General features: G+C 45.5%; 12 protein-coding genes across 12 annotated transcripts; 6 read left to right on the top strand and 6 right to left on the bottom strand.

The window, feature by feature from the left end:
* Positions 1–5: 5 nt before the first annotated feature.
* On the bottom strand, positions 6–1,698 carry C8R40DRAFT_796537 (Alpha/Beta hydrolase protein). The gene is made up of 7 exons (XM_046236240.1): positions 1,270–1,698; positions 1,081–1,214; positions 893–1,024; positions 690–841; positions 343–630; positions 202–289; positions 6–151 (listed from the first exon to the last, which is right to left on the bottom strand). The coding sequence occupies exons 1-7, from the start codon at positions 1,424–1,426 to the stop codon at positions 92–94; spliced, it is 1,011 nt and encodes a 336-aa protein (XP_046080030.1). The 5' UTR covers positions 1,427–1,698; the 3' UTR covers positions 6–91.
* On the bottom strand, positions 1,566–3,287 carry C8R40DRAFT_796475 (uncharacterized protein). The gene is made up of 10 exons (XM_046236239.1): positions 3,086–3,287; positions 2,720–3,022; positions 2,623–2,670; positions 2,479–2,573; positions 2,286–2,423; positions 2,135–2,237; positions 2,010–2,082; positions 1,884–1,953; positions 1,774–1,815; positions 1,566–1,686 (listed from the first exon to the last, which is right to left on the bottom strand). Exons 1-9 carry the CDS (start codon positions 3,213–3,215, stop codon positions 1,792–1,794), a joined length of 984 nt encoding a protein of 327 aa, XP_046080029.1. The 5' UTR covers positions 3,216–3,287; the 3' UTR covers positions 1,566–1,686; positions 1,774–1,791.
* A 124-nt stretch (positions 3,288–3,411) lies between these two features.
* Positions 3,412–5,514, top strand: C8R40DRAFT_1074421 (uncharacterized protein; the record flags this gene model as incomplete). The annotated part of the gene is made up of 3 exons (XM_046226709.1): positions 3,412–3,909; positions 3,963–4,251; positions 4,301–5,514. The coding sequence occupies 3 exons, from the start codon at positions 3,412–3,414 to the stop codon at positions 5,512–5,514; spliced, it is 2,001 nt and encodes a 666-aa protein (XP_046080028.1).
* Positions 5,515–5,613: 99 nt separating this feature from the next.
* On the bottom strand, positions 5,614–6,184 carry C8R40DRAFT_796634 (uncharacterized protein). Its single transcript, XM_046236241.1, has one exon. The coding sequence runs from the start codon at positions 6,076–6,078 to the stop codon at positions 5,713–5,715; it is 366 nt and encodes a 121-aa protein (XP_046080027.1). The 5' UTR covers positions 6,079–6,184; the 3' UTR covers positions 5,614–5,712.
* A 1,634-nt stretch (positions 6,185–7,818) lies between these two features.
* Positions 7,819–8,800, top strand: C8R40DRAFT_1074420 (uncharacterized protein; the record flags this gene model as incomplete). Its single annotated transcript, XM_046226708.1, has 4 exons — positions 7,819–7,917; positions 7,974–8,405; positions 8,509–8,565; positions 8,738–8,800. The coding sequence occupies 4 exons, from the start codon at positions 7,819–7,821 to the stop codon at positions 8,798–8,800; spliced, it is 651 nt and encodes a 216-aa protein (XP_046080026.1).
* A 2,087-nt stretch (positions 8,801–10,887) lies between these two features.
* C8R40DRAFT_1177228 (uncharacterized protein) lies at positions 10,888–12,618 on the top strand (the record flags this gene model as incomplete). Its single annotated transcript, XM_046232643.1, has 3 exons — positions 10,888–12,258; positions 12,345–12,455; positions 12,484–12,618. 3 exons carry the CDS (start codon positions 10,888–10,890, stop codon positions 12,616–12,618), a joined length of 1,617 nt encoding a protein of 538 aa, XP_046080025.1.
* A 172-nt stretch (positions 12,619–12,790) lies between these two features.
* C8R40DRAFT_1060594 (major facilitator superfamily domain-containing protein) lies at positions 12,791–14,654 on the top strand (the record flags this gene model as incomplete). Its single annotated transcript, XM_046225363.1, has 8 exons — positions 12,791–13,018; positions 13,067–13,462; positions 13,522–13,758; positions 13,809–13,853; positions 13,908–13,987; positions 14,045–14,190; positions 14,247–14,358; positions 14,417–14,654. The coding sequence occupies 8 exons, from the start codon at positions 12,791–12,793 to the stop codon at positions 14,652–14,654; spliced, it is 1,482 nt and encodes a 493-aa protein (XP_046080024.1).
* A 77-nt stretch (positions 14,655–14,731) lies between these two features.
* C8R40DRAFT_1060684 (glycoside hydrolase family 47 protein) lies at positions 14,732–17,384 on the bottom strand (the record flags this gene model as incomplete). The annotated part of the gene is made up of 18 exons (XM_046225370.1): positions 14,732–14,907; positions 14,973–15,016; positions 15,076–15,089; positions 15,150–15,364; positions 15,423–15,550; positions 15,602–15,686; positions 15,745–15,890; positions 15,944–16,035; positions 16,092–16,147; positions 16,215–16,230; positions 16,298–16,390; positions 16,451–16,474; positions 16,528–16,587; positions 16,667–16,802; positions 16,862–16,935; positions 16,991–17,008; positions 17,066–17,168; positions 17,218–17,384. 18 exons carry the CDS (start codon positions 17,382–17,384, stop codon positions 14,732–14,734), a joined length of 1,647 nt encoding a protein of 548 aa, XP_046080023.1.
* A 1,008-nt stretch (positions 17,385–18,392) lies between these two features.
* Positions 18,393–21,046, top strand: C8R40DRAFT_795619 (concanavalin A-like lectin/glucanase domain-containing protein). The gene is made up of 14 exons (XM_046236237.1): positions 18,393–18,600; positions 18,667–18,707; positions 18,761–18,789; positions 18,891–18,971; positions 19,025–19,094; positions 19,143–19,280; positions 19,342–19,476; positions 19,526–19,593; positions 19,659–19,792; positions 19,861–19,955; positions 20,022–20,269; positions 20,348–20,701; positions 20,755–20,857; positions 20,906–21,046. The coding sequence occupies exons 1-13, from the start codon at positions 18,527–18,529 to the stop codon at positions 20,809–20,811; spliced, it is 1,524 nt and encodes a 507-aa protein (XP_046080022.1). The 5' UTR covers positions 18,393–18,526; the 3' UTR covers positions 20,812–20,857; positions 20,906–21,046.
* Positions 21,047–21,233: 187 nt separating this feature from the next.
* On the top strand, positions 21,234–24,194 carry C8R40DRAFT_1060708 (uncharacterized protein; the record flags this gene model as incomplete). The annotated part of the gene is made up of 6 exons (XM_046225371.1): positions 21,234–21,412; positions 21,603–21,676; positions 21,763–23,138; positions 23,198–23,359; positions 23,429–23,517; positions 23,672–24,194. The coding sequence occupies 6 exons, from the start codon at positions 21,234–21,236 to the stop codon at positions 24,192–24,194; spliced, it is 2,403 nt and encodes an 800-aa protein (XP_046080021.1).
* A 210-nt stretch (positions 24,195–24,404) lies between these two features.
* On the bottom strand, positions 24,405–25,650 carry C8R40DRAFT_1220178 (uncharacterized protein; the record flags this gene model as incomplete). Its single annotated transcript, XM_046233258.1, has 4 exons — positions 24,405–25,278; positions 25,349–25,433; positions 25,491–25,568; positions 25,605–25,650. The coding sequence occupies 4 exons, from the start codon at positions 25,648–25,650 to the stop codon at positions 24,693–24,695; spliced, it is 795 nt and encodes a 264-aa protein (XP_046080020.1). The 3' UTR covers positions 24,405–24,692.
* Positions 25,651–25,732: 82 nt separating this feature from the next.
* Positions 25,733–27,897, bottom strand: C8R40DRAFT_1155932 (uncharacterized protein). The gene is made up of 9 exons (XM_046229607.1): positions 27,668–27,897; positions 27,576–27,617; positions 27,442–27,523; positions 27,344–27,388; positions 27,193–27,291; positions 26,985–27,143; positions 26,889–26,935; positions 26,161–26,839; positions 25,733–26,099 (listed from the first exon to the last, which is right to left on the bottom strand). Exons 1-9 carry the CDS (start codon positions 27,762–27,764, stop codon positions 25,979–25,981), a joined length of 1,371 nt encoding a protein of 456 aa, XP_046080019.1. The 5' UTR covers positions 27,765–27,897; the 3' UTR covers positions 25,733–25,978.
* Between the last annotated feature and the right edge of the window lie 48 nt (positions 27,898–27,945).

Here is a 27,945-nt window from a genome sequence, read left to right as displayed (position 1 = left end):
GATGTAGGTATATAGGTCCAAATATAGAGGCTGACTTTTATGTCCGAAGAACTAGTTTGTCTGATAAAGCTACTCAGCTTTCTGTAAAGTGTTAATGAACTATCAATTCATCGTCCGAATCATTTTGAATATGGCGCCAATTCAGAATTTCCTAGAGTGAGATGTGACATTGAATATTAAGGAATTTAGTTGAGGACGTACATTCCAGGGTGAACTAACGCCCTCCACTCCGGCCGGTACCTCTATTTTCGTATTCGCCATGATAAAATCGTGAAAAATCGGGTTTATTCTGTCGAATATGTGTCAATTTGAAGGGTGATCAGACGGTTCTTTGATGCTCACTGATGTGCATCCTCGCAACAACCGAAATGAGAGGCTTCAGGAATGGCTTCAAGGGATGCGTCAACACCAGCTTCTTTGAGTAGATTCCAACATTCTGTGGCGTAATCCAAAGAATATGCGACGTCGCCCAAACAGTGCACAAGTTTGACGGGAACTTTGATTTTGGACAATTCTTCTCTTGTGCGGGCTTTACTGTCGATGATAAAGTTGAGTGTTGTCATACGATATTCCCGTATGTGATCTTTGTTCCAATTGATAGCTACTTGCACCATGACGTTGGATACCAAGCTGGCCAAAGGGAACATACTGTTTAGCAATAATAAGGGAGCAGTTTCTTTTGTACTCACGCCTCCATGATACTACTGTGACGGTCTTTGCAAACAAGCTCTAGACCGCCCGAGACTCCCCAGAACATCAGTTCTTCGTCGGGCTCTTCAGCAGTACAGCCGTCCACCCATGCTTCGCACGCTGTTCGTCGCCCTTCCGCCACTTCTTCAGGCTTACAAAGTACATTATTCAAAGCACATATCATCAATGGTTCAGAACACACCTCCGCAAGAACTAAGGGCGATATTAAGAACAACGATAAAACCTTGTCTGGATAGTCGATAGCAAGCTGTAAGGCAACAATTGTTCCCATGGATAGACCGAATATGTGACAAGGCGGAAGCTGCAATGCATTCTAACCAAAATATATTATGTCAAATCTTTGCTTGGTTGATGGAGTCTGCGACGCACCATGAACAAGAAAACATCCTGCGCCGCTATCTTAGGACCGTAGTCATCTGGAACTGTGGACACTGTGTATCCATAAGATCTTAAGTCTAACCCAATCAAGTTGAATCGTCGAAGATGGACGTCATTGAACTGCGCTGGTGAAATATTGCAGATAAGTTCACATCTAGAATTTATCTGAAGAGGACTCACCTATAAAGGTTTCCTGGGCTAGAAAGACGCCATGTATGAAAAGGATCGTTGGGCGAGTAGGGTCGATGGTTTCCGCTGAAGTTTCTGTTGGTGTAGAGATGTGATAATTCATCTTCACCGGTCCATCGACCGCGGTATCAAGTTCAACGAAAGGCATTGTCACGGTGAGTCTTGAGATGCGGGAAAAGGTAAGAGAAGGAAATTGTATGAGGTTCGTTTGTTGTGGGCAGATGGTGGCTCATGCAAATCACAAAATATGGACCAATTGCAAGTCTGCAGGGTAGAGAACCGAGATCGCGATAGCACCACGCAAAATGTTCGCAATTCAGATCTAACCCCCTCCTGTCGAATATTGGAAACGTCTACAGGGTCAGGCGTGGATCCACATCTGTCCTCATGGTCAGTACCAGGTCAGCACTAGCAGCCTCTGTCAGCATTGTACGGGAATTAAAAAGAAAACACAATATATATAGGAGCTAGTGAAATTATCTATCTACTACGTACATATATGCCAACTTCAGATTATTGTTCAAGGATCTCATCTCGCTTGAGGAGACAGTCAAAAAGTCAAAAAACGTGCTTCCAAACAGAATTCAGAAGGTTGATTGACGAACCATGTCAAATCTAAGAAATGAGGCTTCTGGGGGAATTCCCGGTTTGAGCGGAGCGAGGAGGCGAACAAAACTGTGGTCCTAGATCAACAGATAGACGACAACTTGGAAACAACCAATCTGGCATACCCTGTACGTGGTTCTGCGCCGTCAAGGGCCACTAAAAGTCTGAAGACTTTTCCAGAAGGAAGGTATGCAGGACCTAACGCAGATCGTTTACTAATCATAATGAACTCGGTGTACCAAACACAGACCTAATTGAGGAACCATGATACCCTTAGCACCAACGCTGTCAAAATTCCCGGTTGTACCGTCAATATTCATGAGCCTGGTAACCAGCTGGGACGTTATAGCAATCTACAAGGGATGTAACTTGGACACATGATGAACACGCAACGATCTTACCGTGACATTGTGGGTATGAGAAAGTTTAGTTAGCGTTTGCTTTATCTTTTCCAGAAGGTTGTTCCTAGCAGCGATTGAGATCTGCGCGTTCTGAAAAGGAAATGTCAAGCAGCTAATGGCAAGCATATCGAAAGGTTTCTATGCGATGTTCATTGATATCCTAGGCTATGAGACATCAGGAAGAGAAACGCACGTCAGTATTCGAGGACAAGTTATTCATGAACATCAAGAACTCTGTTAAATCCCCAATCTTAACATAGGTCACAAGCCGACGCGCTGTAGGAACATCTGACATAGGGTTTAAACATCAGTTTCGATGAATGTGTCCTATGAATACCTTTCAAATGTTCGTCGATGGAACGGGGATCGCACATGCACTGACAATCTGGAAAGATGTTACATCTGAGAAACCAAACCGAACAGCGGACACTGACCAACAAAGAGCACACTTCTACCAACTTTGACACATGAGAGTATAATGTTAAGGAGGATGCGCTCTTTTGAACTACCCGGTGGGCCTGATAGCTCTACGATACCGCCCTCGGGCACACCGCCATTCAAGAGCGTATCAATTGGCGGACAGCGTGTGCTGAACATTCTCTGCTTTCGTCTGCTTATAGATCCCATTAGAGCAGCTGCTGATTGCGTCGAGGGCAAGACACTGAGACTATCACCGCTTCCAGGTCTCTGTGAAGAAGAGTATATTGTTTGAGAGGCCTTCAAAGGAATTTTCAAAACTTTGAGCAACATGTATTAGACTTTTCCGCGTTTCGACAATAGATAGGACGCGCTATCCCGACCATCTGTAAGTTGATTCGCGGAATCGGAGGGCGGCAGATCTTCGAGAGTTTCATAGCCAGCTTTGGAAAGAGTAGCGAGGGTGGAAGGAGGTAATGGAAGAGAAGAGAGAGGTTGGGATTGAGTGTCCATTGTATTTTGAAGCTTGAAGTTTGAAGAGTGAAGCAAGGCGTCGGAATCTGAGTTGTGTTCTCTGGCCCGAAATCGGGCCGAGAAAGACCCATGCGGCTAACGGACCGAAACCTTGAATCGGATTCCCCATGATACGACCAGGCATAAAAATGGAGTCTGTTCTAAATAGCGATATCTCACCACCTTGCTGTCGGCTATGACAAAAGCCTTTGTGTCCTCCTCGCTCTTTCATGAACAAGCCCGCACAAATCCTTTGCGATCTCGCAGCGATGTTGCATCTTTCTTGACTTCTATCCTTGATGCACTTGAACCTTATACCTCACCGAATGGTGCCAGAATTCATCTTGGATATACTGCCACCCACTTCGACGAAGTTGCAGCTCAACTTGAAGGTTTCTCCCGCCCAATCTGGGGGTTAGCCTCCCTAATAGCCGGTGGAGGTTCTTACGACGGAGTATCTCGTTGGCGCAGCGGTTTAGCAAGTGGATCCGACCCAAAAAGCGAAGAGTTTTGGGGAAATATGAGAGACAAAGACCAGAGAATGGTTGAATGCTCTGCCATTGGCTATGCGCTATCTGTAGCTGGCCAGGAGCTTTGGGCACCGTTGAGCGAAACAGCCAAGGAGAATATCGGGAATTGGCTAGGTGGGATGAATGACAAGGAGATGCCAAATACAAACTGGCTTTGGTTCAGGGTACAACGCTTCGTTACAATTTTGCTAACCCTGACTGATTGACTTATCGTCAGGTTTTTGCCAATCTCGGTCTTTCCAAAGTTAATTCTCCTCGTGCAGATGCGAAACGAATGAAAGCCGATTTGGACCATCTTGATACTTTTTACATTGGCAATGGTTGGTCAAGAGATGGGCCTGAAGGCATCGTGCAACTTGATTATTATTCTTCATCGTTTGCTATTCAGGTCGCACAGCTTCTTTACAGCAAGCTTGCGCAAAAGGAAGATCCCAACCGTTGCGAAGAATTTAGAAACAGGGCACGCATGTTTGCCTTGGACTTCATTCATTACTTCGATTCCGAAGGTATATATCACGTTCCTGTACTAAACTCAACCTCAATGCTTTCCTTCAGGCCGGGCAATTCTTTTCGGGCGAAGTTTAGTGTATCGCTTTGCCATGTCCGCCTTCTGGTCAGCTCTAGCATTCGCTTTTGATCCCTCTAACGGTGATGACGGAGTGAATTACTCACTTCCTGCACCTCTTACATGGGGTGTAATCAAAGGACTACAATTGCGCAATATCCGTTACTGGGCACACACTCAGCCTGGTGCTTTTGATCGCTCTGGTATCCTCACTCTTGGGTTTGCGTACCCTAATCACAACCTCCTCGAGAACTACAATTCACCCGGATCTCCTTATTGGGCCTGCAAAGCATTCCTCTGCCTGGCTCTTCCTGAAACTAGCTTGTTCTGGACTGAAGAAGAGGAAGATTATCCTAGTAGTCTTCTAAATACGACTAAAGTGTTGAAACACGCTTTACAGATTACAACGAATATCGGAGGACATACCTATCTCCTTTCATCTGGACAACAGTGCTCGTACCCGGTCAAACAAAGCGCGGCAAAATATGGCAAACTTGCATACTCTGCTGCTTTTGGCTATAGTGTACCCGTTGCCTCATTGACATTGGAGGAGCTCGGCGGAGACAGCACATTAGCAATAAGCGGAGATGGTGAAGAGACCTGGAAATGTCGACGGGTCACGAAGGAGGCGCGATTTGAAGGGACAGATGAGAGGCAATGGCTTCGCTCCATGTGGTATCCTTTCCCAGATGTGGAGATCGAGACGTGGCTTATACCCCCCACTCTTGACGCCCCTTTATGGCACCTTCGTGTTCATCGTATCCGTATGCAGAATGGTGACAGGGTGTTATCTACTGCTGAGGGTGGTTGGGCAATCTACGGACAAGGTCAGGATGAAAGAGCTCTTGAACCCGTTCAAGATGGTGAACACTCCGAGAGCGAAGGCACGTTTGCAGCTGGGGGACTTGCGCGACTTGTGTCAAGGGCGGGTGTAGCAGGTATCGTAGACCTTTCCCCAGAAGCGATCAGGAAAGGCCAAGCTCTTCGGACGGATGCCAATACAAATCTCATCGCGGCGCGTGCAGTGCTTCCTGTGTTACGTGCAGGGTATAAGGAGAAGGACACGGACATATGGCTTGTTTCTGCCGTATTTGGGCTACCTTTTGACCGAGGTGATTTTAACAAAAACAAGGGCTGGATGGTAGAGTGGATGAAAAGACCTGTACTTCCAAAGGAGATTCTGGAGCGGATATGGAAAAAATGAACGCCAAGCAAATGTTGGTCGATCACCATTAATCCTTCAATGTGAAAATGACAGAACGCATATCAACTAACACTGTACATGTACCAGACGGCTGCCGGGCTAAGCTCTATAGCTACGACTGACCAAGCTTTAAAAACAATCAATTATTATTTGGTTTGAACAAAAACGAGACACCAAATTCATCATACAAACACGCATTTAACATGTTGTAATGCAGCTGTGTAGGCACTGCGCTATATGCATCAACTTGTGGTACAGCTTGGATGACTCTCGAAAGACAACCTGCACATAAATCTGCACCAGCAGGGAACCCTCTGTCACTGGGGAGCTCATACAGAAACGGCTGATACCGCAAACCCCATGATCTGTTACTCGTGATATTTTAATCCACGTCGAGCCATTGTCCGTAGATTGGGATATCGGGAAATACGGAGGTTCAAGAGAATAGATTTCCCAAGTTGCTAATAAGACATCTGTCTCATTCCTGTCTGTTTCCAGGAGAAGGGTACATGCGTAGAGAGTTCTGGGGATGGTGTAGTAGGTTGAGGGCGGTACGAAAATCATGACGCCCTCCAGTACCTTTGAAGCTCAAGGTGCAATGAATTCGGGGGGGCACAATAACAAAAGATGCTACAAATATTGTTGGTAGAAGCATTAGGAGAGCTTCAGGTAGATACATCTTGTCTTCAGTGTCTTCAGACAGCAAGCAACAGAAGTGTGGCACAATGACATATATAGGAAATTGGCTGGTCAGTGCATTTACTCAGCTGACCACATGCTGAGGAGAAAGAAACGAGAAAACGGACAACGAGCAAAAACTGGTACCACATTGGAAGGGTTACATAGTAAGTCAAAGTTGAAACAGAGACCAGGAAATCATCTGCTATCGAAAATTTGTTACAAAGAGATGAAATGCATCCTTCGCAAAGTCAGGCCTGCAACCCTACACTGCAACGGCTTAGGAATGGTTTGATATCATAATGGTTTTATGCTTGTTAATCCAAATCAATGAGATGATATCTTTTCAAAGTCAATCTTTCTTGCTCTATACACATGAATTTGCTCTGTGTATGGACTGAGAGATGCTCTTGCTCCTAAATCTACTTGAATTTGCTCTTGTTCCAAACTGTAGATAGTGGCTGCGCACACACCATATGGCAACCGGACAGAATCGGCCCCCATCAGAAATTTTATATAAGTTCATCGCGTCTTTTTCCTTTCATTTTTGTCGCTCTTCTTTCTTCCCCCATGTCGTCTTTCTTCTCTTGCCCACCTGTTGCGTTGCGCTGTACCTTTATTTCCCTCAACAAATTAGTCATGTTCTCAAGCCTCAAGTTCAATACTTCAATATGCTCTTTAAATCCCTTCAAGTCCCCCATTGACATCCATTGTCGCACAAGTCCTCAATGACAGCAATATCATGTTCAAAATATTACTTGCAACTTGGCCTCCATATGTAGTCTGTTCATACATGTATTGTTCAAATTTTCCTTTATTAATGTACACGTATATACTTGAAATATTATGGTAGAAATATTATCCCTTTTGACACGCAACGGTAGAAAAAATTTCATTGAAAATTTGCACGCTCAAGCAACGCCAGAGGACCGGATTCGGAATATATCCAGCAAAAAATTTAGACGGGATCATTTGGAAGGATATCAAAAACGGATGCACTGCAGTGCATAATCCTGGCATAATCCGAAGTTTGGAAGGAGAACACCACTCGACCTTTTTAGAATCCTACCATATTTGACATCGATCAGAGATCATATTTTCTCAGATGATAATTTGATAGTTTCCGCGCCTGACTGTGTACCCTCAAGCGCCCGTGCAAAATTTCCTTTTATAGTTGTCTCTGTCCGGTCCGACGGCGGAGCAAAGCACTTGACTGCCTTTACAACTCCAACCCTACACAGCCCTACACTCTACCTTTGTCGCACAACAGCCTCCATTACTTACAGTCTGCTTCATTGCTTGCATGTATAGCCTTAGTTCTCATAGAACATAGATGGATATCATCAGATATCTAAGGGACACGACCGGACTTGTTGAAGGGGTCTTTTGATGGGAATGCAAAATCGCGAACTCAGCTCAGTCAGAAAAAATGTTCCTTATGGGAAGTTATCCATAAAAAGCCTCCAAAATTCGTTCTTTTTCTCCCAGTTCCTCTCACTTTCCAAACACAGCACTGGTCGTTGTATTCAGGTACACCTTGCATGCCCCACTATAATTCTCTTCTCAATTCTGACCTAGCATTCACATTTGTAGATCCGACATACATTTTTTTACGTCGAAACATCGATGCAGTCTCGTCTTTCTGGCATGAGCTTGTATCTCAAAATTTGCTTCATTGTCATCCTTTCTGTTGCATATGTTGTTGCGCTACCTGTTTCTGGCTCAGTAATTCATGTTTGTGCAGATGTGTATGAGTGTGTTCTAACTACATGATTCTGTAGGGACTCGTCCCCCGAGCCGACCAGGCTCTGGCTGGCCCGGCCAATCAAAACCACAATTTGGGTGATCTCCATATCCCCTGGACAGTTCAGATCAGCGTGTTGTATCCTCAGAAAAAGTCACTGCAAGTCGACACAATCAGACACTACAAAAAGCACATCGTAGATCATATCAAATATCATATCAGTGAAAACAGTGACATCACCATATGCTACGATGTGTCTCACTTACCCCAAATTCCAAGCCTTTTACCCCCCGGAACAAGTTATGACGGCGACGTCAGTCTCAAATTTACCTGGAGTGGTCCGAACCATATGTTCGAGTCCAGAGGGGAGATTACCACAAACTCCAAAGCCACTGCTGTCAAAGTGAAAATTTCCTTCCCAGCAGATGATGAGGGCATTCGGATTCGCAAGTATGGGGTCCCAGAAAATGTAAAATTCACCATTCCACTGCAGTAGACTTGAAGAGTAAGTAAGTATAAAGTTGCTTAAGTTCATCTACTCTCTGATCAAGTTTTTTTCTCTTCCTTTCTAGGCTGAAGGGTGGTCTAAAGCTGATGACAGAGAGGATGTTAGAAATGCTTTATGTTGTGTATGTTGTATCTGGTTTTGGAAAGTAACTCTTTTGAACTCCTGGATATCTCGTCAATGAGTGCGATTATCAAGGCCGCTTTGACTGTCGACCTGTCCCCAATCACTGTCCTAAGGTGCAGAAATGAACCCAACATCCTGCATTTCTTTCATTTTTGCACTAATCAATGTAGTGCTCCAAAGACCACGCAACAGCAGGCAACAGCCTCGAGCTTGTTGCATCCAGCTGTACCTGATATTCGGTCTGATTTTGGTCTGAAAAGGCTATCTGTATGATCATGTGGGGCCATTAGCATTTGCCGTAACTATGCACGGACTTCTGCACAGAACTTGTATGTAACTTGCGCGGAACTTGCACGGATCGCTTACCCGGCAAAGTATAACTTCAATAAATACTTTTTAAGAGTTTACTGATCACCAACTACATTGTAACAAATCATTGAGTCCAAATCCTAGTAAATATCAGGAGCTATATACACCCTAGAAGCATTGCACTCACCTACTTCACTCTGGCAATCTCATGCTTTAATGAGCAGGCCATTCTGCTCACTAGTCTCAGTAATGGGAGAACAGTGATTGTTTATGTATGTTGAAGTAGTCCTTATCACCTTTCAATTGTTCATCAATGATAAGAAATGGTAAATCCTCAGTTGTTCAACATAATGGACAATGACTACAGGCCTTGACAAGACTGTGTGATCTTGAGAGTGTGATATTGAGAGGTCAAAGAGGTCTCTTCATTGAGACTGTTGAATCAAACAATAGACTGGAAAATTTTACCTGCAATGGCACTACATTCCTATTATTCAATCTTTTGTTGGAAATTTCAATGGTATCTGAGGGTAGCATGACATTCATTGGCTCATATAATGCTGAAGAGTATACCAGCCTTCTAGTCTGGTGGAAGCATGTTGTGATTTCTCTACTCAGAAGGGCTTTACAACACTGTTGAGAAGTACTCTTGTAGTTTCTTGGAATTGTGTTGAACTAGGTCACTAGTACTAGTTCCTTGATGGTCTCATGATCAACTTTGCAGATTAAATTAACATCTCTGGCAAGTGTACAAACTATGGAGATAAGTGTAACAATGGAGGAACAATTAAAGTAAGGATAATGACACATGCAGTTGCACTATATGTATACATTCACAATAAAGAAGCATGCAGCTACAATGTATACATGCAAGCATGTGCTGAGCAATGGCGAGTGGATGAGCCTCCAAGAATATCATCAAGTATATTCAGTATATAGTATGCCATTTTCATGCAGGTGTCATAGACATGAAATTCATTCCATGGTGGGGGTATTACATGTGTATTGATCAGGGGACTTGGTTTCTTACTTGTGTATGTAACTAAGGACTAATATCTGAACTTGACACACAGGAAGAGAGCATTAAAAAATTGAACAAAAAGTAAGCTTAGAACAATCAGACACAGACAACTGAGAAACATTTAAATGTAAACAGAACTGCAGTGAAGTGTGGCAGTTACTTTGCAGAAACTGTTACTGCAAAAGTTCTGTGCCTCAATCTGCATGGATTTGCATGTAATTTGTGCGGACCTGCACCTGACTTGCACGGATCCACACCTGACATGCGCGGATCTGCACCTAACTTGTGCGGATCTGCACTTAACTTGCACGGACCTGCATATAACTTGCACGGATCTGCATATAACTTGCGCGGATCCTACATGTAACTTCCGCACCCAGCTTCTACTAACAATCAGAGCAATAAGAATCCCATTGGCAATTACTACATAGAATATCTCACAAATAACAATTACTCACATCTGAAGATTATGAAGCAGATAAGCTTCAGAATATCTGCTCAATCATATCTTTGCTCTTAATTGTTGAATTATGGTTAGTGATACACCAGAATAGATAGTTTAATTAGTGATCCAGTGATTCTGAACAAACTTAAGGATTGGATAAAATTTCAGGATAGGAAAATCACATTGAACCTATACAGCTCCATTGTACAATATCATTGTCTGGAGCTCAAATTGAGAAGCAATATGACTATGTGGTAGGATTTTGTACACAATATTGCATATTTACAGATTACATGGAGCTGCATAAAGTTGCGCGGAGCTGCGCGGAACTGTGCGGCACTGCGTGGGACTGGTGCCGCAGGGGTTACGGCAAAAGTTCTGTGCCCGATCATGTGACCCTACGCATTCATAAAATGTCCTCCAGTGTACATGTCTTGTGTCTAACACTTTTCTAGCCCTACTTCCATTCACTATCGAACTATATCTCGCCAATCGGCACTCTACGCTCTTTTTACACCACTACGCAGCTCCACCTCAAACTCATCATGTCTATCTCATCAAGCGCGCTGACCTTGCTCGTCGGGTTTCTTGCCACCAGATCTACAATTCTCGCCCATCCCGTACTGCTTCAAGACTCTCCAAAACAAGTCATTCCAGATACATCGCAGCTTACAGAATATCTGTCTATGCCAGCTGAATACTCTAGGCCAGTGGATACTGCCAGTATCTTCAACATTCCTTCGCCGGAGATTAGTCTGATGTCGCCAGTGGCTCCTATTGAGATGATTCCAAACATCGCCCCAAGTACTATGAGCGATTCAAGCTACCCGGATTTCACAACATTCTTCAATCCGCCCGCTCTAACTGCTACTGGCTCGACCGAATCGTATACCACTTTCTTCGATCCGTTCAATCCTTTTTCTTCCCCTGATTCGACACCGACGACTACTTCATTGAGCGTTAGTTCCTCTGGAGGCACATCCATAGAACCTCCTCTTGGACCAGGAGTTGTCCTTCATTCGACTATTTCGGTCATGCCATACTCGCGTAATTTGTTATCTACCTCAACAGTTGCATTCGCTCCTACCAATACCCGTGAATCAGACCCTTTCATCACTCATGACTCTGAGACCACAGCCTCCGCGATCTCTCACCGCGCACCCATCATCGTCGGCAGCGTACTTTCTGGTTTAGTGGCGTTCTCAATGATTACTTGTATTCTTATCAACATGAGGCGTCTCCGCTGTATACTTTTCGCTCGTGGTGTGCACCCCGACCCAGATCCCCGCGTCAACAATAACCCAGAAAAGACAAGTGCGTTTCCGGTCAAGGCTGGCTCGAAAGGGAATACATATAGCGATTCGGAGCAACATGTATCTCCTGCCTTACCAGCATGGATGAAGCTTCCAAGTCAAATATCACCTTTCCACAATCATCGCGATTCGCTTCTGTCATACTTCAGGTTAACAAGGGACTTGGGCAATGGTCAGCAGTCCAAGCTGCAGCCTCAGAAGCCTCAGAAAGCCAAGGTTGTAGATATTGTCACCGACTTTCCGCGGAGCAGATTCTCAGTGACTTCGTCTGACTATACTCATTCCATGTGCTCCGTTAATTCAGATCATCATCTTGATGATACTGCACCCTCGACGAAGAGTGTGCCTCTCTTAACACCCGAAGAGTTCTTCTCTCTTCCATCTTCCACCACTATCGTTTCGCGGCACTCAAGAATTGGTAGTGCTCCGGTGTTCGGCCACCAGAGGAGGGAGGCAGGGTTCAACTTGGCAATGAGCAGGGCGAAGCACGAAAAGTCGGATAGAAAGTCGACTACCAGATCTCGAGCAATGTCAATGGCGGTTGTGCAGAACCGGAATCTTCAACGAAGGAGAACAAAGTCGATTGCAATTGTCGAGAATGGGGTATGCTCATGAACAAGGCTTGGACGTCTCAATAATGTAGGAATAACCGAACTTGTATGAATAATAATTTACTCTTGTATCTCAAGCTTCGGGGAATAAGTCTGAAAGTATTGCCCCAATGTATCTCTGGGGAGTTCTGCACCACGAATCTTGACGCCCAGGGTTTCGATCTGCTCATCGGAAATCAGGAACCCAAAGTAGGCTCACATTGATTGTTGTAGGTAGTCGGTGGTGGGTGGTGGTCAAGAAAGACCGCTGGGCCGGCTTCGCAACTATTTCCAGCCGGGGAACATCCCCCCAGGTGGCATGGTGGACGAGCTTGGCTCAGACGGCGAAGAACAACAGAAACAACACAATTGATTATTCTAATCTTCAAGTTGGTTCTCCAGGATTCTTCGTGAGAATCGTGAGGAATCGTGTGATCTGAATTCGACACTACTGGATGATAACAGTGTCACTCGCACTCACTATAAGATAGCCAAATTGAAGAAGATTTGCCTTCGCTCCCCCACTGCCAGGGCCCAAGTTGGTTATGCCAGTAGTGCGCAAAGATGTTGAAGAAGCGCTCGAAAATGGTTCGCCGACTTTCGATCTCCCCTCTTTGAGCTACACTGCCTCTAACGATGCTGCCATAACTCGTCGAGTCCTTCGAAAGACCGACTGGCGGCTTATGCCCATTATGTTCATCACTTATAACTTCAACTTCATCGACAAAATCATCTTGTCGAGTGCTGCTGTGTTTGGATTAAGGGCTGACACTGTTCGTGCGCTTTTTCTTATCTTGTGCGCAAATTTACACGTTACAAAGCATCTTGTTGGTCAACAATATAGTTGGGTGTCTAGTATTTTCTACTTTGGATACCTGCTGTGGACATATCCTACGACTATCTTGATCCAAAGGCTGCCTGTTGGACGATATGTATCAATCAACACTATAATCTGGGGACTTATAGTGGCCTGTACAGCACTCTGTACCAACTTTGGAAGCTTGATCACAGCACGCTTCTTGTTAGGAATGGTTGAGAGCACGACGACCCCGGCGTTTGTATATATCACCTCAACGTGGTACACACGGGAAGAGATTCCATTCAGGACTGGAACATGGTTCGCGGGGAATTCATTTGGCGGGTTTGTCGCTAGTGTTTTAGCATATGCAATAGGGAAGATTGAGAGCCCCATTGCCACATGGCGCTGGTTATTCATTGTGAGTCGTATCAGTCCGACGCAAGACTATGTATAGAGACCAACACTTTTCTCGTCAAGATTTTTGGGGTTGCAACTGGGCTGTGGGGGATTATCATGCTGTTCACGCTTCCTGATAGCGTAGAGTCGTCTCGCTTCCTTGACAAGGAAGGGAAGAAACACGTTCTCGCCAAGGTTTCGCAAGCGGGAACGGGGAGGACGAATCGAACGACCAGTACTTGGAAATCCGAGCAGGTCGTTGAGTGTTTGATTGATCCAAAGACATGGGCTTTCTTTGGAATTTCTGTGTGCACTCAAGTGAGCCTTTGATGAAGCTGGCTCGTATTCAACGATCCAATATAATACAGATACCTAATTCCGGAACCCAAAATTTTGGCAATCTTGTACTAGAGGTGAGGTGAGGTTCAAGATTGCCTTCGCTTTGCTGTTTTGCTGATCTCGACTAGGGTTTTGGATTTACTAACCTTGAGACGACCCTTGTCGGAATACCCTCCTCTTTCATCTCATTTTTTACCATCCTCATAACGTACGTGAGTTGTGCACCGGACCCTCTGATATTCACATTTCGTTCATCTCATCATAGCGGGTGGTTCGCAGGAAAATATAGTAATATTTCCTGCTATCTCATAGTCCTTGTTGTCCTTGCTCCTGTGGCGGGCAGTGCACTCATTTACTCCACGAAAGTTAACAATGGGGTCAAGTTGTTCGCGTACTACCTGCTTGCGACAGGTACGGGGTCAAGGGGTCGTTTCTCATCAACTTATCCTCATGAACCTTCCTGATAGGCCCCGGCGCCCTCCCGTTATCCATGTCTCTGATGACAACCAATTACAAGGGTGTAACAAAGAAGATGACAATGACTGCTATCCTTTTCCTCGCATATTGTACAGGCAACATGTATGTTCTCATATTACTGAAAAAATTCTTCACTCAATAACCTTGTTTGCGTCTGCAGTGCCGGACCGCAGTTCTTCAAGACATCGGAAGCACCAACCTACTCAACAGCTTTCCGCTCAATTATGATTTGCTATGCATTGGTCATAGTTGAAGCCTTGGGCTTGCGTCTTTATCTCTCCTGGATGAATGAGAAGCGACAGATCAAGTTGTTAGAAAATGGCATTACTGTCGAGGCAAATGAGCCTGACAAGGACACGACAGATTGGCAAAGCTATGATATGCTTTATCGATTATGAATCGCTTGTATCTGACAATGTCATATGTGTGACGCAAACTCCATCGCTCTTATTCAGTACGTTCCTTTGTCCCAATATCACGAACTGGTCGGCGTTGGCAGTGGGGAAGGCAGGTACTTGTTCGGGCTGATTGCTGGTAAAGGTAGGCCCGTCTTGCTAACAAACTGACCTAGGACTATCGCGGGTTGGCCACTTCCGTATACGTCTTTGGCAGCAGGTGCCTCGAAGGGCTGTCCTTCAGTGTTCAGCACATCTACGAAGGGTGGGGGTAATATGTCTCAATCAGGGAACTTTTGACAGATAAAGAACAATACGAACAGTCATTGAGACTGATATGTTCTGGGTCGTCAAAAGTCAAATACCTAGAGAAAGGGAAGACAGACGATCAAATTGAGATATAGAAACTATACTTGTCACTCACAAGTATTTCAAAACCTAAAGATTACAGAGCTACATTAGTGATTTGGTAGGAAGAGAAACGTCTCTCTCTCGCACCTCGGCAAACCAGAACGATTCCTGGTCATCAATGAAACCGGCGCTGGGATTATCCACGTCGTTTAGACCAGCATATCCTCCTGAGGGTTGAGGGAGGTATTTCTTCAAGCTTTCCACAGCGCTTGCAGCGCGGTCGAGATACTTGGTGTCACCGGTCGAACGCCAGGCGTAAAAGTTTGACTCAAGGACTTCTGGACGAAGAATATAGTCTGATGCTGTGACGAAGCGGAACATACCAATGTTAGCCTTCCGGGTGTACATACTTCGAGTTACGGGAAATCTTACCAGTGATCCAGAATCCGTGCTCGTTATAGAATGTTAGTTCGTCTTTGGATGGAACGCCATTTCCATTCCACTGATCATTTGCTAAGAAATAGAACACTTCAGGACCAATTCCAGTCCTAAATGTGTAATCAGATTGATGGAAAGCAAGCCCGTAATTTCAAGCTCACGAAGTGCTGGCATATGTATTCCAACATGCAGCAACCAGTTCCAAACCATAATCAATGATAGTCTGGTTATTGAGGAGGTGTCCACCTAGGTGATTTACGTCAAATGTTGCTTAACGATTCCCGCACAAGCATAGCCTACTTACCGAAGATCCAATTTCCACCATGGAAACACTCCAAATGTGAGCCTACATGGATGAGCTCGCCCTCGTCCCAATCAGCAATGTAAGTGTAGTTTCCAACGGTGGATTTCCTCGCCATTGCCGAAATGGAAGAGTCAACAGCAGCATGCCTGACCAATCTATATCAGCCCAAATGTTGGTACACTGTTCAAATGTCCCATACCAAGTGTCAGCAAAAAGATTGTCGTCGGTATTTGTTACACGCGGATACTTAATCAGATACTCAAAGTAACTGTCAGACCCTCCTCCCCACGTCTGCGAAAAATGAGATGAGAAGTCGGTGATAAGGAGGTGTACGGAACTCAACTCACCAGATAGTCGCCGACAAAAGTGTTGCTGGAAGGGTCAATCCCTTGTGGAGCGAGACCTGATACAAGATCAGTTGTCAATTTCCATCCTGTGATGGAGTTTGGAAATAGCCAGAGTTTATTTACCTGGGAGGGGTGTGACCTAAAGAGAACAATGTTTGACGTCTCAAGGACTCATCTCAAAAATATTGTGAGGGAAGCCTGCTTACCAAGTTAGCAATAGCTCTGACAGATCCCTCTGTCAGTTTGGTATATGTATCATTTCCGGTATATAGTGATAGTCTTGACCACTCGATATCGAGCTGTAGAGCACAAACAACGAGATGATCATCAAGGCATTGGCCCAAAGAACTCATACATACCGTTCCCGCTTCCGCGATATTGGACTGTAGCCTTGTGTTAGAATAATTCATAAGACAATTTCGACCACACGACTCACGGTGTCGACGACGGCCGTGTTGTCGCTGAACCATATTTCGCCAAATGGAATTGTTTGACCCTGTGTGGGCAATTTAAAATCGAGAAGATGAAATCAGGAAATCGCACATCGAGTTATTAGTGCTGATTAATTTCCTCACCGGAAACGTCTGCCAAGCATACGCCATCTTATCTGCGACTTCTTTCGCTTTGTCTACAAGAATTTGGTGTTGCTTACCACTCAGTTCGTAAGCACTGAGTAGGCCACCGACGTATCGAATGCTGGTTTCGAAGATACTACAAAATTCCATCATAAATGATATGTACATCTCATCAGAAAGTGAAATATCAAGAACCTGACGGTCTCCACAACCTGGGATTCATTGAAATTGATGAATTGAGTGAAGTTCAAAGCTTCGTTGAAGAAGTCCTATGTAGAAATTTGTTGAACTATGATGAGTGCATATTGAACGCATTGAACTTACGTCAAGACCCATGATGTACTTTTTTGTCAGAGAAGTCAATTGGTGAAATATAATAAGTCATATATGCTAACAAACCATGGTGGCCATGCCGTCTACGATTGATGCACCCCATCCATTCCGTCCATCTGTAAAGCTGGCGCTGACAGGAAGCAGATCGTCGTGGCCCCAAGCGTATGTTCTGAAGCACATCGTGAACGACCGGGGATACTTTGAAGGCGGAGACAGACCTGTATGCGTTGTAGCTGTCGACAAACATTTCTTTCACCGTGGCTTGTGTAACAGCTGCACTCGGGGGAAGCTGGAGATTCGAAAGCTGGACCTGACCTGCTAGTGCAGGCACAACACAAGCAGACACTGCGAGAACGAGCTTCAGCGGCCTAGAGAATTGCACCATAGTGATCGACTGTGTGGGGCGACAAGGAGGGACGAAGACGGATAGAAGGGGGAAGGGAGAAAGTTTAATGAACCTTTATACTTTGGCGATTGTCAGTGATGCTTCTTTCGTACTACACCAATCCTAGACTCGGATAGAATACCGAAATAGATTTTGAGCTGTAGCTCCCAGAGTAGCCGCTTAAGTGACCTCAGGAGAGTTCATGCTTCCGAAGAACGCTTCTGATAATGCTTGTGATTGCAGAATCCAGATGGATAAAATGTACGTGAAGATATATGTATTGTTATTCTTCGTAATTTCGACGTGGCGATATTGATGAAAGCATCGCTGTTGTAAGGCATTGAACGCAAAAACCTTGAAGACTTCGCAAGTTCCTCGACTCGGTGGGCCCTCGGATAAACCGTCCTGTGAAAAGCACTGATATGCTGTTCCAAAGCCTGCTTTCGGGAGCTCGAGATACTCGGAAGGAAGAGCTTCGTCTGCAGTTATTGCGCACAGTTGCGCACGTGATACTTTTCAATAAGGAGACATGTACAAACACCGGATTTTCCGTCCAAGCATACGAAGGTACCGATGCGTATGGTACAAAACGAAGGTCCACGAGGCTATGCGTACCTCTCTATTTGTAGGCTATTGCCAGATACCACCTTTCAAAGACAACCTGAAGACAAATTAGTCATGCAAAAGCGTATGCATGAGGTGTTCGTTGTTTGAAAATGTTTGGTGCTCTGGAATCTGCTGAGTAGAAGAACCAAGGAACGGACATAATGAAGAGATTGCTAGAGATAGGCATGTTGTTATTCCACCCCACTTGCATTGCGGTCAGCAATACTTTCAAGGGCCCAAAACGAAGTTCACAGAGCTGGGGAAACATTGTGCATGAAAAAGCTGATATCGAATTCTAAACGCCGCGCCCGACTCCTCACTCATCGTACCCCAAGTCCCAAGTAGTGCCGTGATCGTCTGCTGGAAATCCGAGAATCTGAGAAAGCCGAGCGCATTTTACGGCCATAGGGGAGCGAATATCAATATACATAGTTAATCCAGAGTTAATCCAGAGTTGAACACATGTAATCCGGCTTTTTCTCCCCTACTCCCACCATCCCCTCGCTCTCTTGATCACATTCCACTCTTTTATCGCAATGTTTTCGACCCTGGTGGTCGTAGCCCTCTCGTCCTCCTTATTGTTCACAGTGAACTCTCAAGGCATCGTTTGGTGTGTTTTCATAGGCCGGAGCGCGCATTTATTCGAAGGCTGATTCAATGTATCGGATTTTGACAGCAACGCTACGTCGCTTTGTCCTGAACCGACACCTTGCTGCAGTGAGTTAATTATCAGACTAAGAGAAAGTTGTTTTAAGGGATTGGTCTTATAGGTGAATATGGTTTTTGTGGCACAGGCAATGTACGTTGTTTATTTGGGAAATGATTGCGTTGGACACACTGCCATTCCGCAGTCTGTTCCAGAGCGCTTACTTGCCTTTTGTTAACCTGTCCTTTTTTTAGTTCTGCCTTGGTGGATGTAACCCGTTATACTCGAATTCACTCGATTCTTGCTTGCCGAATCCGCTCTGTCAGGATGCAACTGTACGCCGATCGACCTTTGCTTTCTTGTGCCATCATTGAATGGACGTCTACAGCACTCCTTTGCGGATAACTCCCGTATTCTCACCAATGCCTCCTACTTTGACGGAAATGCTTCCGAATATGGTGCGCTTCCAGGAATCCTTCGATTGTCTTCGTCTAATCTCCCAGTAGATTGGGTTGTCGACAAAGGCTCTATCATTAATACCAACTCATCCGGAGGCGAACTTGGATTGATCCTCACCGAAACGAACGGCGGCACTCGTCTTTCGTCTACTCGATTCGTGCACTATGGGACTATCACTGCCAAACGTACGTGGCCTTTTCTCGTCTTCCTGCGAGGATTCTATTCTGTCATGAATTTCGACTGTAGTCAAAACTGGGCGCTGGGCTGGTGTGGTCACCGCGTTCATCACCATGAGCAATATCAAGGACGAGATTGACTGGGAGTTCCCTGGAACCAATACTACCACAGGACAAACGAACTACTACTGGCAAGGTGTCATTCGTACGTGGGGCATATTCGCAGAACCAGATTCGATCTGAACTATTCCTAGCCAATGCTACACACGGACAGACAGAGACAGGAATCTCGGACACATTTTCCAATTACCATGAGTACACCGTACGTGCTTTTCCGTCGATATTCCCCCTTGTTCTTTCCTACTCACCGACATTGTTGAAATCTAGATTGACTGGCAGCCTGACGCATTGGCCTTCTCCGTCGACGGAAACGTCGTCCGCACTATCAAAGAGTCGGACGCTGTCAACCCGACAACCGGGGTCAATGAATATCCCAACACTCCTTCTAGGATCCAGCTCAGGTATGTATCTGTGCCTGATCCGTTGGCGGAATTTTATTCAAGTTTCTTTGCCGTCTTGTTCCACTTAGTCTTTGGCCAGCTGGAATTAACACAAGTGCACCCGGCACTGTCGAATGGGCGGGCGGTATGATTAATTGGCAGGACCCAGACTATGTCTCTGCAGGTAAGCAAAGGGATTCAATATTTTTTTCTTTAATATGCTGCTAAATCCCGGAGAACTTCCTCTCAGGTCACTTCTATACCCTTGTCCAATCCGTCACTGTCAAATGCGCAGACCCACAGTCTCCAGGTGCAAACATAACCTCTTATGTATACGGCTCGAATCAGACAACGGACACTCCCAGTGTTGCGTTTAGTAATGAGACAACTGTTAATGGAGCCGGACCTCTCTTCGGAATTGTTGGATTCGGAATGGGACTTGGAGGCAAGACTGTGAGCTTGATAATACCTACGTTGTTTGGTTTGGCGATTAGTCTGGTATGATGCATCCGTCTACGATTGGATTCTTTTGATCGAAGATGGTCATTTTTTTGCCTTACAATCTACATATTATAGTACACATTTTGTATCTGGGTAATTGTGTTCACGATTTCTGAGCTACATACATACACTATATGCATGCAGCACTGGATCAGCGTCTTAGGGTCTGTTAGGCAATTACCCCTTTTCTTGAACCGCCATGTCCATAACGACGCCCTAATCGACAGCACTTTGGTTTCATCTTCGTTCCTCTATCAAAATATCCCTGTTCTCAAGGACTGTGCTCATCGACATATTGACGCGTCGCGTCACATCTCAAGTTTCGGCCCAACCTTGAAGGTACCCCACACTTTGTATGTCTTTGCATTGTGTAATAGTCCTTGCACGATCTTTCGAATTTGTTTGACAACTTCGAGATCCTTTCGTGAAGTAAGTGACTTGGATTTACATGCTCCATGCTTGGACCACTGACTCGATTCCAGCTTCCGTTTGGACCCCCGGCGCCGACCGGAGTCTTCAATCTGTGTGATGCAGAATAATTCAAGTAGATCCATGGGTCGCAGTGGCCTCATCTGCTGTCTCGAAGTTAGTATCCTTGTCTAACTATGTATGTAGTTCTGAAGGTAGACTCAGGGTGCTTCTTCAAACTTGTGAAGGCAATTCGAGGCAATTCGGCGTTAGGCCGAATCAGTATTATCATCATCATGTGGTCCTGATGATTAGCGCGCGCGTTACCTCCGTGTCCGTCGAAACTTGTTGGCAATTGCCATAATCAAGTTCATCTTTCTTCATCTCATAGAGAACCTAGCAATACCTCACGTTACGACTTGATACGGCATTCAGAAATTGCACGACTTACGAATATCTCAACCAAATCTTACAGCCGACTCGTAACCTCTCCGCATTCATCATCGTACATCCAATTCCCTGTGTCCAACAGCACGCCCCCGCACTACAAAAAATGCACCCGAATACAAAATTATCCTCTCCTCATCCTGGCGGCCATCTTTCTTCACATTCGCCGTGGTTTCTTGGATTAGAGTTAGCAACCGACCAACTACGGGCGTGTGTGATCGATGAAAATCTGGAGCTAGTTGGGGTAGAATCTGTGGATTTTGATACCGAGTTGGCAGAATACAAGTAAGTTTAATTTGATTTTCGAGAAGTGTTCCTTCTTTATACAGATTCTTGCCGAAAAATCGTTTTCGCGTCGTGTTTTGTCGCGATTTTTTTCTCAGTTCCGCATTGCTTGCAATTTATCTTTCTTTCTGTCTCCGTAGTTTAATATGATTATTTCGCGTTAACTAATAAAACTTCCTCGTTCTATTAGGACCACAGGAGGTATCTTTACTACTCCTGGAGAGGCATACACAACCCCGGTGGAAATGTGGATTAAAGCTTTGGGTGAGTTCCATCTCGCCAGAGACGGAAGCAAAATTTTCGAGCGTGGGAATAGCAATCCGTACTGACCGCACGTGGCCCGCCTCCAGATACCATTCTGCTAAAATTACACCGGAATTACGATGTAGGACGGATTAAAGCTATTGGCGGTAGTGCTCAGCACGCATTGGTATGGTGGAAATCGACCCCTCTTCCCTCTCTCTCGTCACTGGACCCACACCTTGCCCTACACACACATTTTCCATCTCCGTCTTTTTCCCTTCCCAACACGCCAACCGCACAGGATACATCTGCACATACACACGCTCTAGCCATCGAAGCTCTACTTGGAGGTCCTAATGCAATGGCGATCAGAGTAGGAACTTGCGCGCAAGCCAGTTTAGTTGCTGCGCAGTTACTGATGGTTCGAGAGGCCTGGCCGCAGGAAGTCTGGGCGAGGACGGGCAGGATACAGGTTGCTAGTGCGTTCCTGAGCAGCTTGGTGTGTGGTAAATGGGTTCCTATGAGTGAGGCGGAAGCATGTGCCACGGGACTCTGGGTTCATGGCGTTAATGGTCAACAAGGGTACTGGGACGAAGGAGTTCTCGACATTGTCGGCGGAAGTAGAGAAGAAGGCAGACGTGTACGTGGATGGCTGGGCGAAGTTGATGTCAGCGGCGGTGGAAGAAAAGTCGGCAATGTCTCGCGGTATCTTGTTGACCGATTTGGGTTTGACCCGGAGACAATCGTCACATCATTTACATCGGATTATCTCGCGTCCTATCTTTCTTGTGTCCCTTCTAGTGACCCTTCCACCGGCGCAACCGCAGTTCTACAATTCGGTCCGATGGATATGCTTCTCACTCCTGCTGCACGCTACATTCCTTCCCAATCGTACTCTCTTTTCCCACATCCGGCACAGGATCCAACAGAGAAACGACGCTACGTTGCCGTTCTGACTTCACGCAACGCCGATATCCCCCGCGCTCTGGTCAGGGATATGTACACCAAATCCTGGTCCGCTTTTGATCGTCTTGTAGCTATCGTTCCCCCAGGCGGATCCATTGGCTTGGACGACAAATTATTTTCATTCTGGCACCTTCAGGCTGATTCGTATCCATACTCCCACGTCAAGGGAATATACAGATTCGAAAGCGGAGTCAAAGTCAGCGAGTTCAGAGACCTCAGAGCAAATCCGAGGTGCTTGATCGAGAGTCAAGTACTAGCATTCAGGATTAGATGGATGTCGATCGTCGCTAATGGTGTGCAGGGAACGGCGAGCATGAATGGTGAAGGTGGATCTGCGGCTTTGTCGAATCCCTTCGCTTCTCTTGGTCTCTCCTTCAACCCCTATACTTCTACACCCCTTCCGCGCCGCGTTATCTGTACCGGTGCCGCAACTAATTTTCCAAGTGTGGCAAATTTAGTTGGCGACGCGTTCAATGCTACTATCTATGTTCCTGCTAGTCAAGTTGATAGCGCTCAAGTCAGTCAGAATTCCTGGATCCTAAAGTATTGATCTTACGTGTATTTTTTTAAATCTAGGTTGTTGGCAACGCACACCGAAATGCCCCTGCAAAGGGTTATTTCAGTCGTGCCAGTCTCGGCGGAGCGATGCTAGGACGCTGGGTGTGGGGACGAGAACAAAATGGACCATCAAGTGCTAGTAACAGTGGACGAGGATCACCAAATTGGGGATCAAGCAACGTTTCCTCGATAAGTTCCTCTCCGGTTGTCTCATCACCGAATTCCTCCAATTTGATTGGCACATTCGAGGAAGAGATGCGTCGCCTACACGCTCGAAGATGGACGATGTCTGGAGGTGTATGGGCAAGGACCAATGTGAACCCTCCGATTTCCAATACGTCCGCCACGAATTCTCCAGTTCCACAAGTAAAGGTCATCGGTGGGGTACCTGCTAACCAGGTGCGATAATAAGTGAAAACAAGTGATAGATCATTAACTGTACAAATTCCAGGTTGGCATTTCCACTGGAGCGACGCCAACACCAACACCTAGCACACCTACGGTAACCTCCGGGCTAGGTTTTCCTCCACGTGGAACAGGATTAAGTCCTTCACTGGTCCTTGAGGAAGAAGAATACGAGATTAGCCAGAGGGGAATGTACGGCGCAACTATGTCAAGTATGGCGACGATGAGCACCATCGGTTCGATGAGCTCAATGGGCTCGATGGGTACTAACATCACGACTCCCGACATGAGCCTTCTCAACCCAGGCAGCGGAGCGACGACACCCGGCTCCGTCAAGGATGTAAACAACCCCTCCTCGGGAACTGCTTCTGCAAACGTACCAGGTGCAAGCACCCTCACTCCTGTATCTGCTCTCCCCCTTCCTTCACCGTCGCCCAATCCCCATTCAGGTTCCTCCCCCGTCTCCACCACATCCTACGAAGATGATTTGCAGCTTGCTCAACTCGGGCTAGCCAAAGTCGCCGAACCGGACACAGACGCATTCATGACGTACGCGGCAATCGTAGGGGAGTATGCTCGACTGGATGGCGTTGTTATCAGGGGAACTTAGGTGGAGAGATGTCTGGATGATACCCAAATGAGTGTGGTATACTAGACGGAAGATGGAAAACTTCGGGACACGAAGACTTCTAGGAGATGACAAAAGAACGGAATGAAGGAAAGGAAGAATGCAGTAAAAATTTTCTTGGTTTGATGTTTGACCACCTACCTTTCTGTCTTCTGTTTCGCAGTCAACTCGGGATATACTTACCTTTCTATGTACATAAGTGCTCCATTTTCTTTCTTAGGTCCGTTTCATGTATAATATTTCTTCATCATCAGGTTGTTTTCACACTTGCTTTTTTTTCTTGCTGCATTCTTGCTTTTAACATACCTGCTACTTAGTACTCTGTACTTCCCTGCACGAAGTTTTCGAGTTTTTTACGTGTCCGTCGACCCAAAGTTCGTTCTTCTGCTATAATGTTCTGCTATGTACATACATTTTCATAACCTCCTCAACAAAAAAGCACTTCTGTCGCATCCGAGTTCCACCTATTGTCTTTTGAGTTCATTTGGGGGCGGAAATTCCACTCATTACTTCATACAGACCGTCTACCTGTCTCCTACTCAATTTTTCACTCCAAAACCTCATGATGGGCTCCCACTCATCCTTTGACGATGGCATACCTGGTCCCCTAGCACCGAGTTTTGCTTCTCGAACCGAGCTGTAACCTTTCTTGAGAGCAGCCAGGTCTGTAGGCGACAACGACGGTTCAGCTGGGGGAGGCCTGTAAACAGCAAGGACGGGCGTGGGACTCGATGAAGACAGGGTAGGATACGAAAGTAGAGGCCCCGAGATCGATACTATAGAGCCTAGAGAATACGTAGGGATGTCAAACTCTGGAGTTGATTCCTTCGCCTTTTCTTGCTGCTGTCTCCAGAATTTGATACCAAACTCGAGAGCGACAGAGCCACCTTGTGCGAATCCAAACAGGTGAATCCTATGGCTCGGCCAAGAACAATCTTCGATGAGATGTTTGAAGACTTTCGATAAGATCTCGAGAGTAAACGTTGGATTAGGTCGATCGATTAGCTCTCCTAGCTGGTCGAAGGATGTGTACCACTGATAAGCTTCTTCATACAAGAACGGTATCCTAAGGTCGCGAGAAAAAAAAAGATACTCAACTCAATAACAGAAAGTTGCAGAGATATGGATTATTATACTTTTCAGGTGCTCTCAACGTGAGCGTTGCAGTCTGTGGAAGCTTGAGCTGACGTCCCAGTTTGGCAAAAGGTATATGTGTATCACCTACGGTTGGAGGGTCAAGGTGAGTATAGGAGTCGAAAAATATTCTCGAACGCGCACCCAATCCGTGAAAAAGAACTAATAAATTCTCATCTGTTCCATCGTCACTTGGAGTATACGAGAACAAGAGGGGTATATCTGATATTCGAGGTGATTTCTTTACACGAAGTCGACTTTCAGATGGGCCTGCTTCAAGTTCTCGAATATGAATTTCCGACATGGTTGTTCAGGATAAATAATAAAAGCGTACAACAGAAACGCATGCATTATCGGAAAAACAATTCAATACATACGCTATTATGATCAGATTACGTTTCAATGTACAGTGCTGCGAGTAAACTACTTGCCAAAATAAAAAAGAGTCAAAGAATACATACATGTGACCGAATCCCTGGTTTGACGAAAAGCTTGAAAGTCAAACTATAACTATACTGGAACAAAGAAAACTACAGAAAAACGAAAAAGCCACGAAAGTGGAATTACTGATGTATGAGGTACCAAGGAGAGAGCTTGTCAACGAGAACGAGGGATTGCAGCTTGTCTAATGGTCAGTTGTGAACTGGAGTATACACAACACGATCTTGAGCCTTGTATCCATTCGTTTGCATTTGGCTCGGATAGGGATATTGGATACGAGAAGAGTAGCATTGAGTAGGATCGTTGTTCCACCTACGAATAAAGATGTCATAAACAAAAACACCTTTATAAACAAAGCAAGATATGATCATACCTGGAGTTGGAAGAGTTCGACCGAGGCAAGGGTCCTGATTTTGGAGCATACAGAGCGGAGGGTGGCGCGAAATGTTGAAGATAGTTGGAAGAGTTGCTGATATCTTGCAAAGGTCGTTTGTGTTGAAAGGCACTCGAATGGTTACGAGATTGAGTGCGAGACGGTGGAGCTGAGTTGGAAAAGAAACTGTTCCGTGCCAAAGTGCGGTCGAACTTGATCTCAAAGTCGTCAAACTCAGAAAAGGCCGGAACGGGTGGGATGGGAGAAGCATCGGGTAATACAATGTATTCAGCATTGATTCGGTACTGGGCATAGCACTGTCCTTGAAGTGATTCCTTCGCATCTGTCGCACTTTCAAGCGCGTCGTATTCCACAATAGCAGAAGAAGTTTCTTGAGGGCTAACTAAGGCAATCATTTCAAGTTTCTTGATGGGCCCAAAAGGAAACAGCAATGGTTCCAAATCCGAAGTATTGGCGAATAAGATAAAGGGAAGGTTGGTTACAAGAAGGTGATTGGTCGGAGTGAACGTCAACGAAAAGGATTTCTCTTGAGGCAAGGAGGCAACAGTTTCGGAAGAGTCGGCAGATGGGAACACAGCATCATTTTCTTGAGTTATTTCTGGGCCAGAGTTAGAATACGAGTCAAAGACCGTAGCACGATCACCCCCGTCAAGAAAGCCTGCAAAAAATTGAGAATAAGATATATATTCAGATATCGAAGGACACACCCTCAGAACGCTGAACGATAGACCATGATACATCAATCGTATGACCCCTAAAATATACTGGTTGATATGACAGGCATGACCGAAAAGAGGACGTACTTGATTTGCGTGTGCGTAAGGCCCCTCATCGCACATTTTGCATCTTCGTGCGAGGCCATGACCACAAATCCTCGACGGCGCGAAGCGTTGTCAACGGTGGCTAGGATGACGGAATGGGCAACCTTGCCAAAGCGAGAAAAGATGGCCGCAAACTCGCTCCTACGACAAGTGTTAATCATACTACCTCGAGAAATGAATGCACACGCACTTAGTGAGGTCAAAAGGAATCCCAAGAACGTATAGATTACGACGGCTGTCAGGAAGCTTGGGCGAAATATCATCTTCTTTGAAGACAGGCGTCACAACGCTAAGTGCCAAGGTTAGGCGCATATATGGAGATTATGGGAAACGAAAGTCACAGGGAGCAGCCACCAATGGTATAACCGGACATGCACAATGCTTTCCTACATTGAACATTCCATCAGCGTTGAAGCAGTACTCCAAGATAGCTACTCACTTGGCCGCATCATGAGTATTGAACGTGATCTCGATATGTGTACCGATCGCATCTCTGAATTCAGAGGTGTTGCGGACATCGCCTAACAGCGAGATTAACAAAAGCACTAGGCGAGATAGATGTATGAAATTTACCGATGAGCGTGCCGAACAAGGCGACAACCTCTGCTCGATTCACTGTAGATTATTGGTTGAGTTTTGCATGATATCAGCTAAGTGAAGCTCACCATGGTTTGATACGTTGGCAATCTTGATCGTATTCGTGTTCATTATCTTCGTATCCGAGTCACAGTGGGGCTGGAAACCCTTTCGTTGAGAGGTCATCTTCGTTATTCAAGAAATTGGAGATTATAAGGAACTGAAGGATAAGGGGTCGCAAGAGTCTATCAAGATATTAGCTGAGCTGTATATGTGGGCGCGAGCACAATGCCCGCCTAAGCAAGAAGATGAGAGTAAGAGAAAGAGAGAAGATGGTCCAGCGTTCTATCGATTTATAATTTAAGCG

Source organism: Lentinula edodes (assembly GCF_021015755.1).
Source record: "Lentinula edodes strain Le(Bin) 0899 ss11 chromosome Unknown C8R40scaffold_61, whole genome shotgun sequence".
Classification (NCBI taxonomy): Eukaryota; Fungi; Basidiomycota; class Agaricomycetes; order Agaricales; family Omphalotaceae; genus Lentinula; species Lentinula edodes.
The sequence above is the reverse complement of the archived record's forward strand: the minus strand, read 5'-3'. Positions and strand labels throughout refer to the sequence as shown.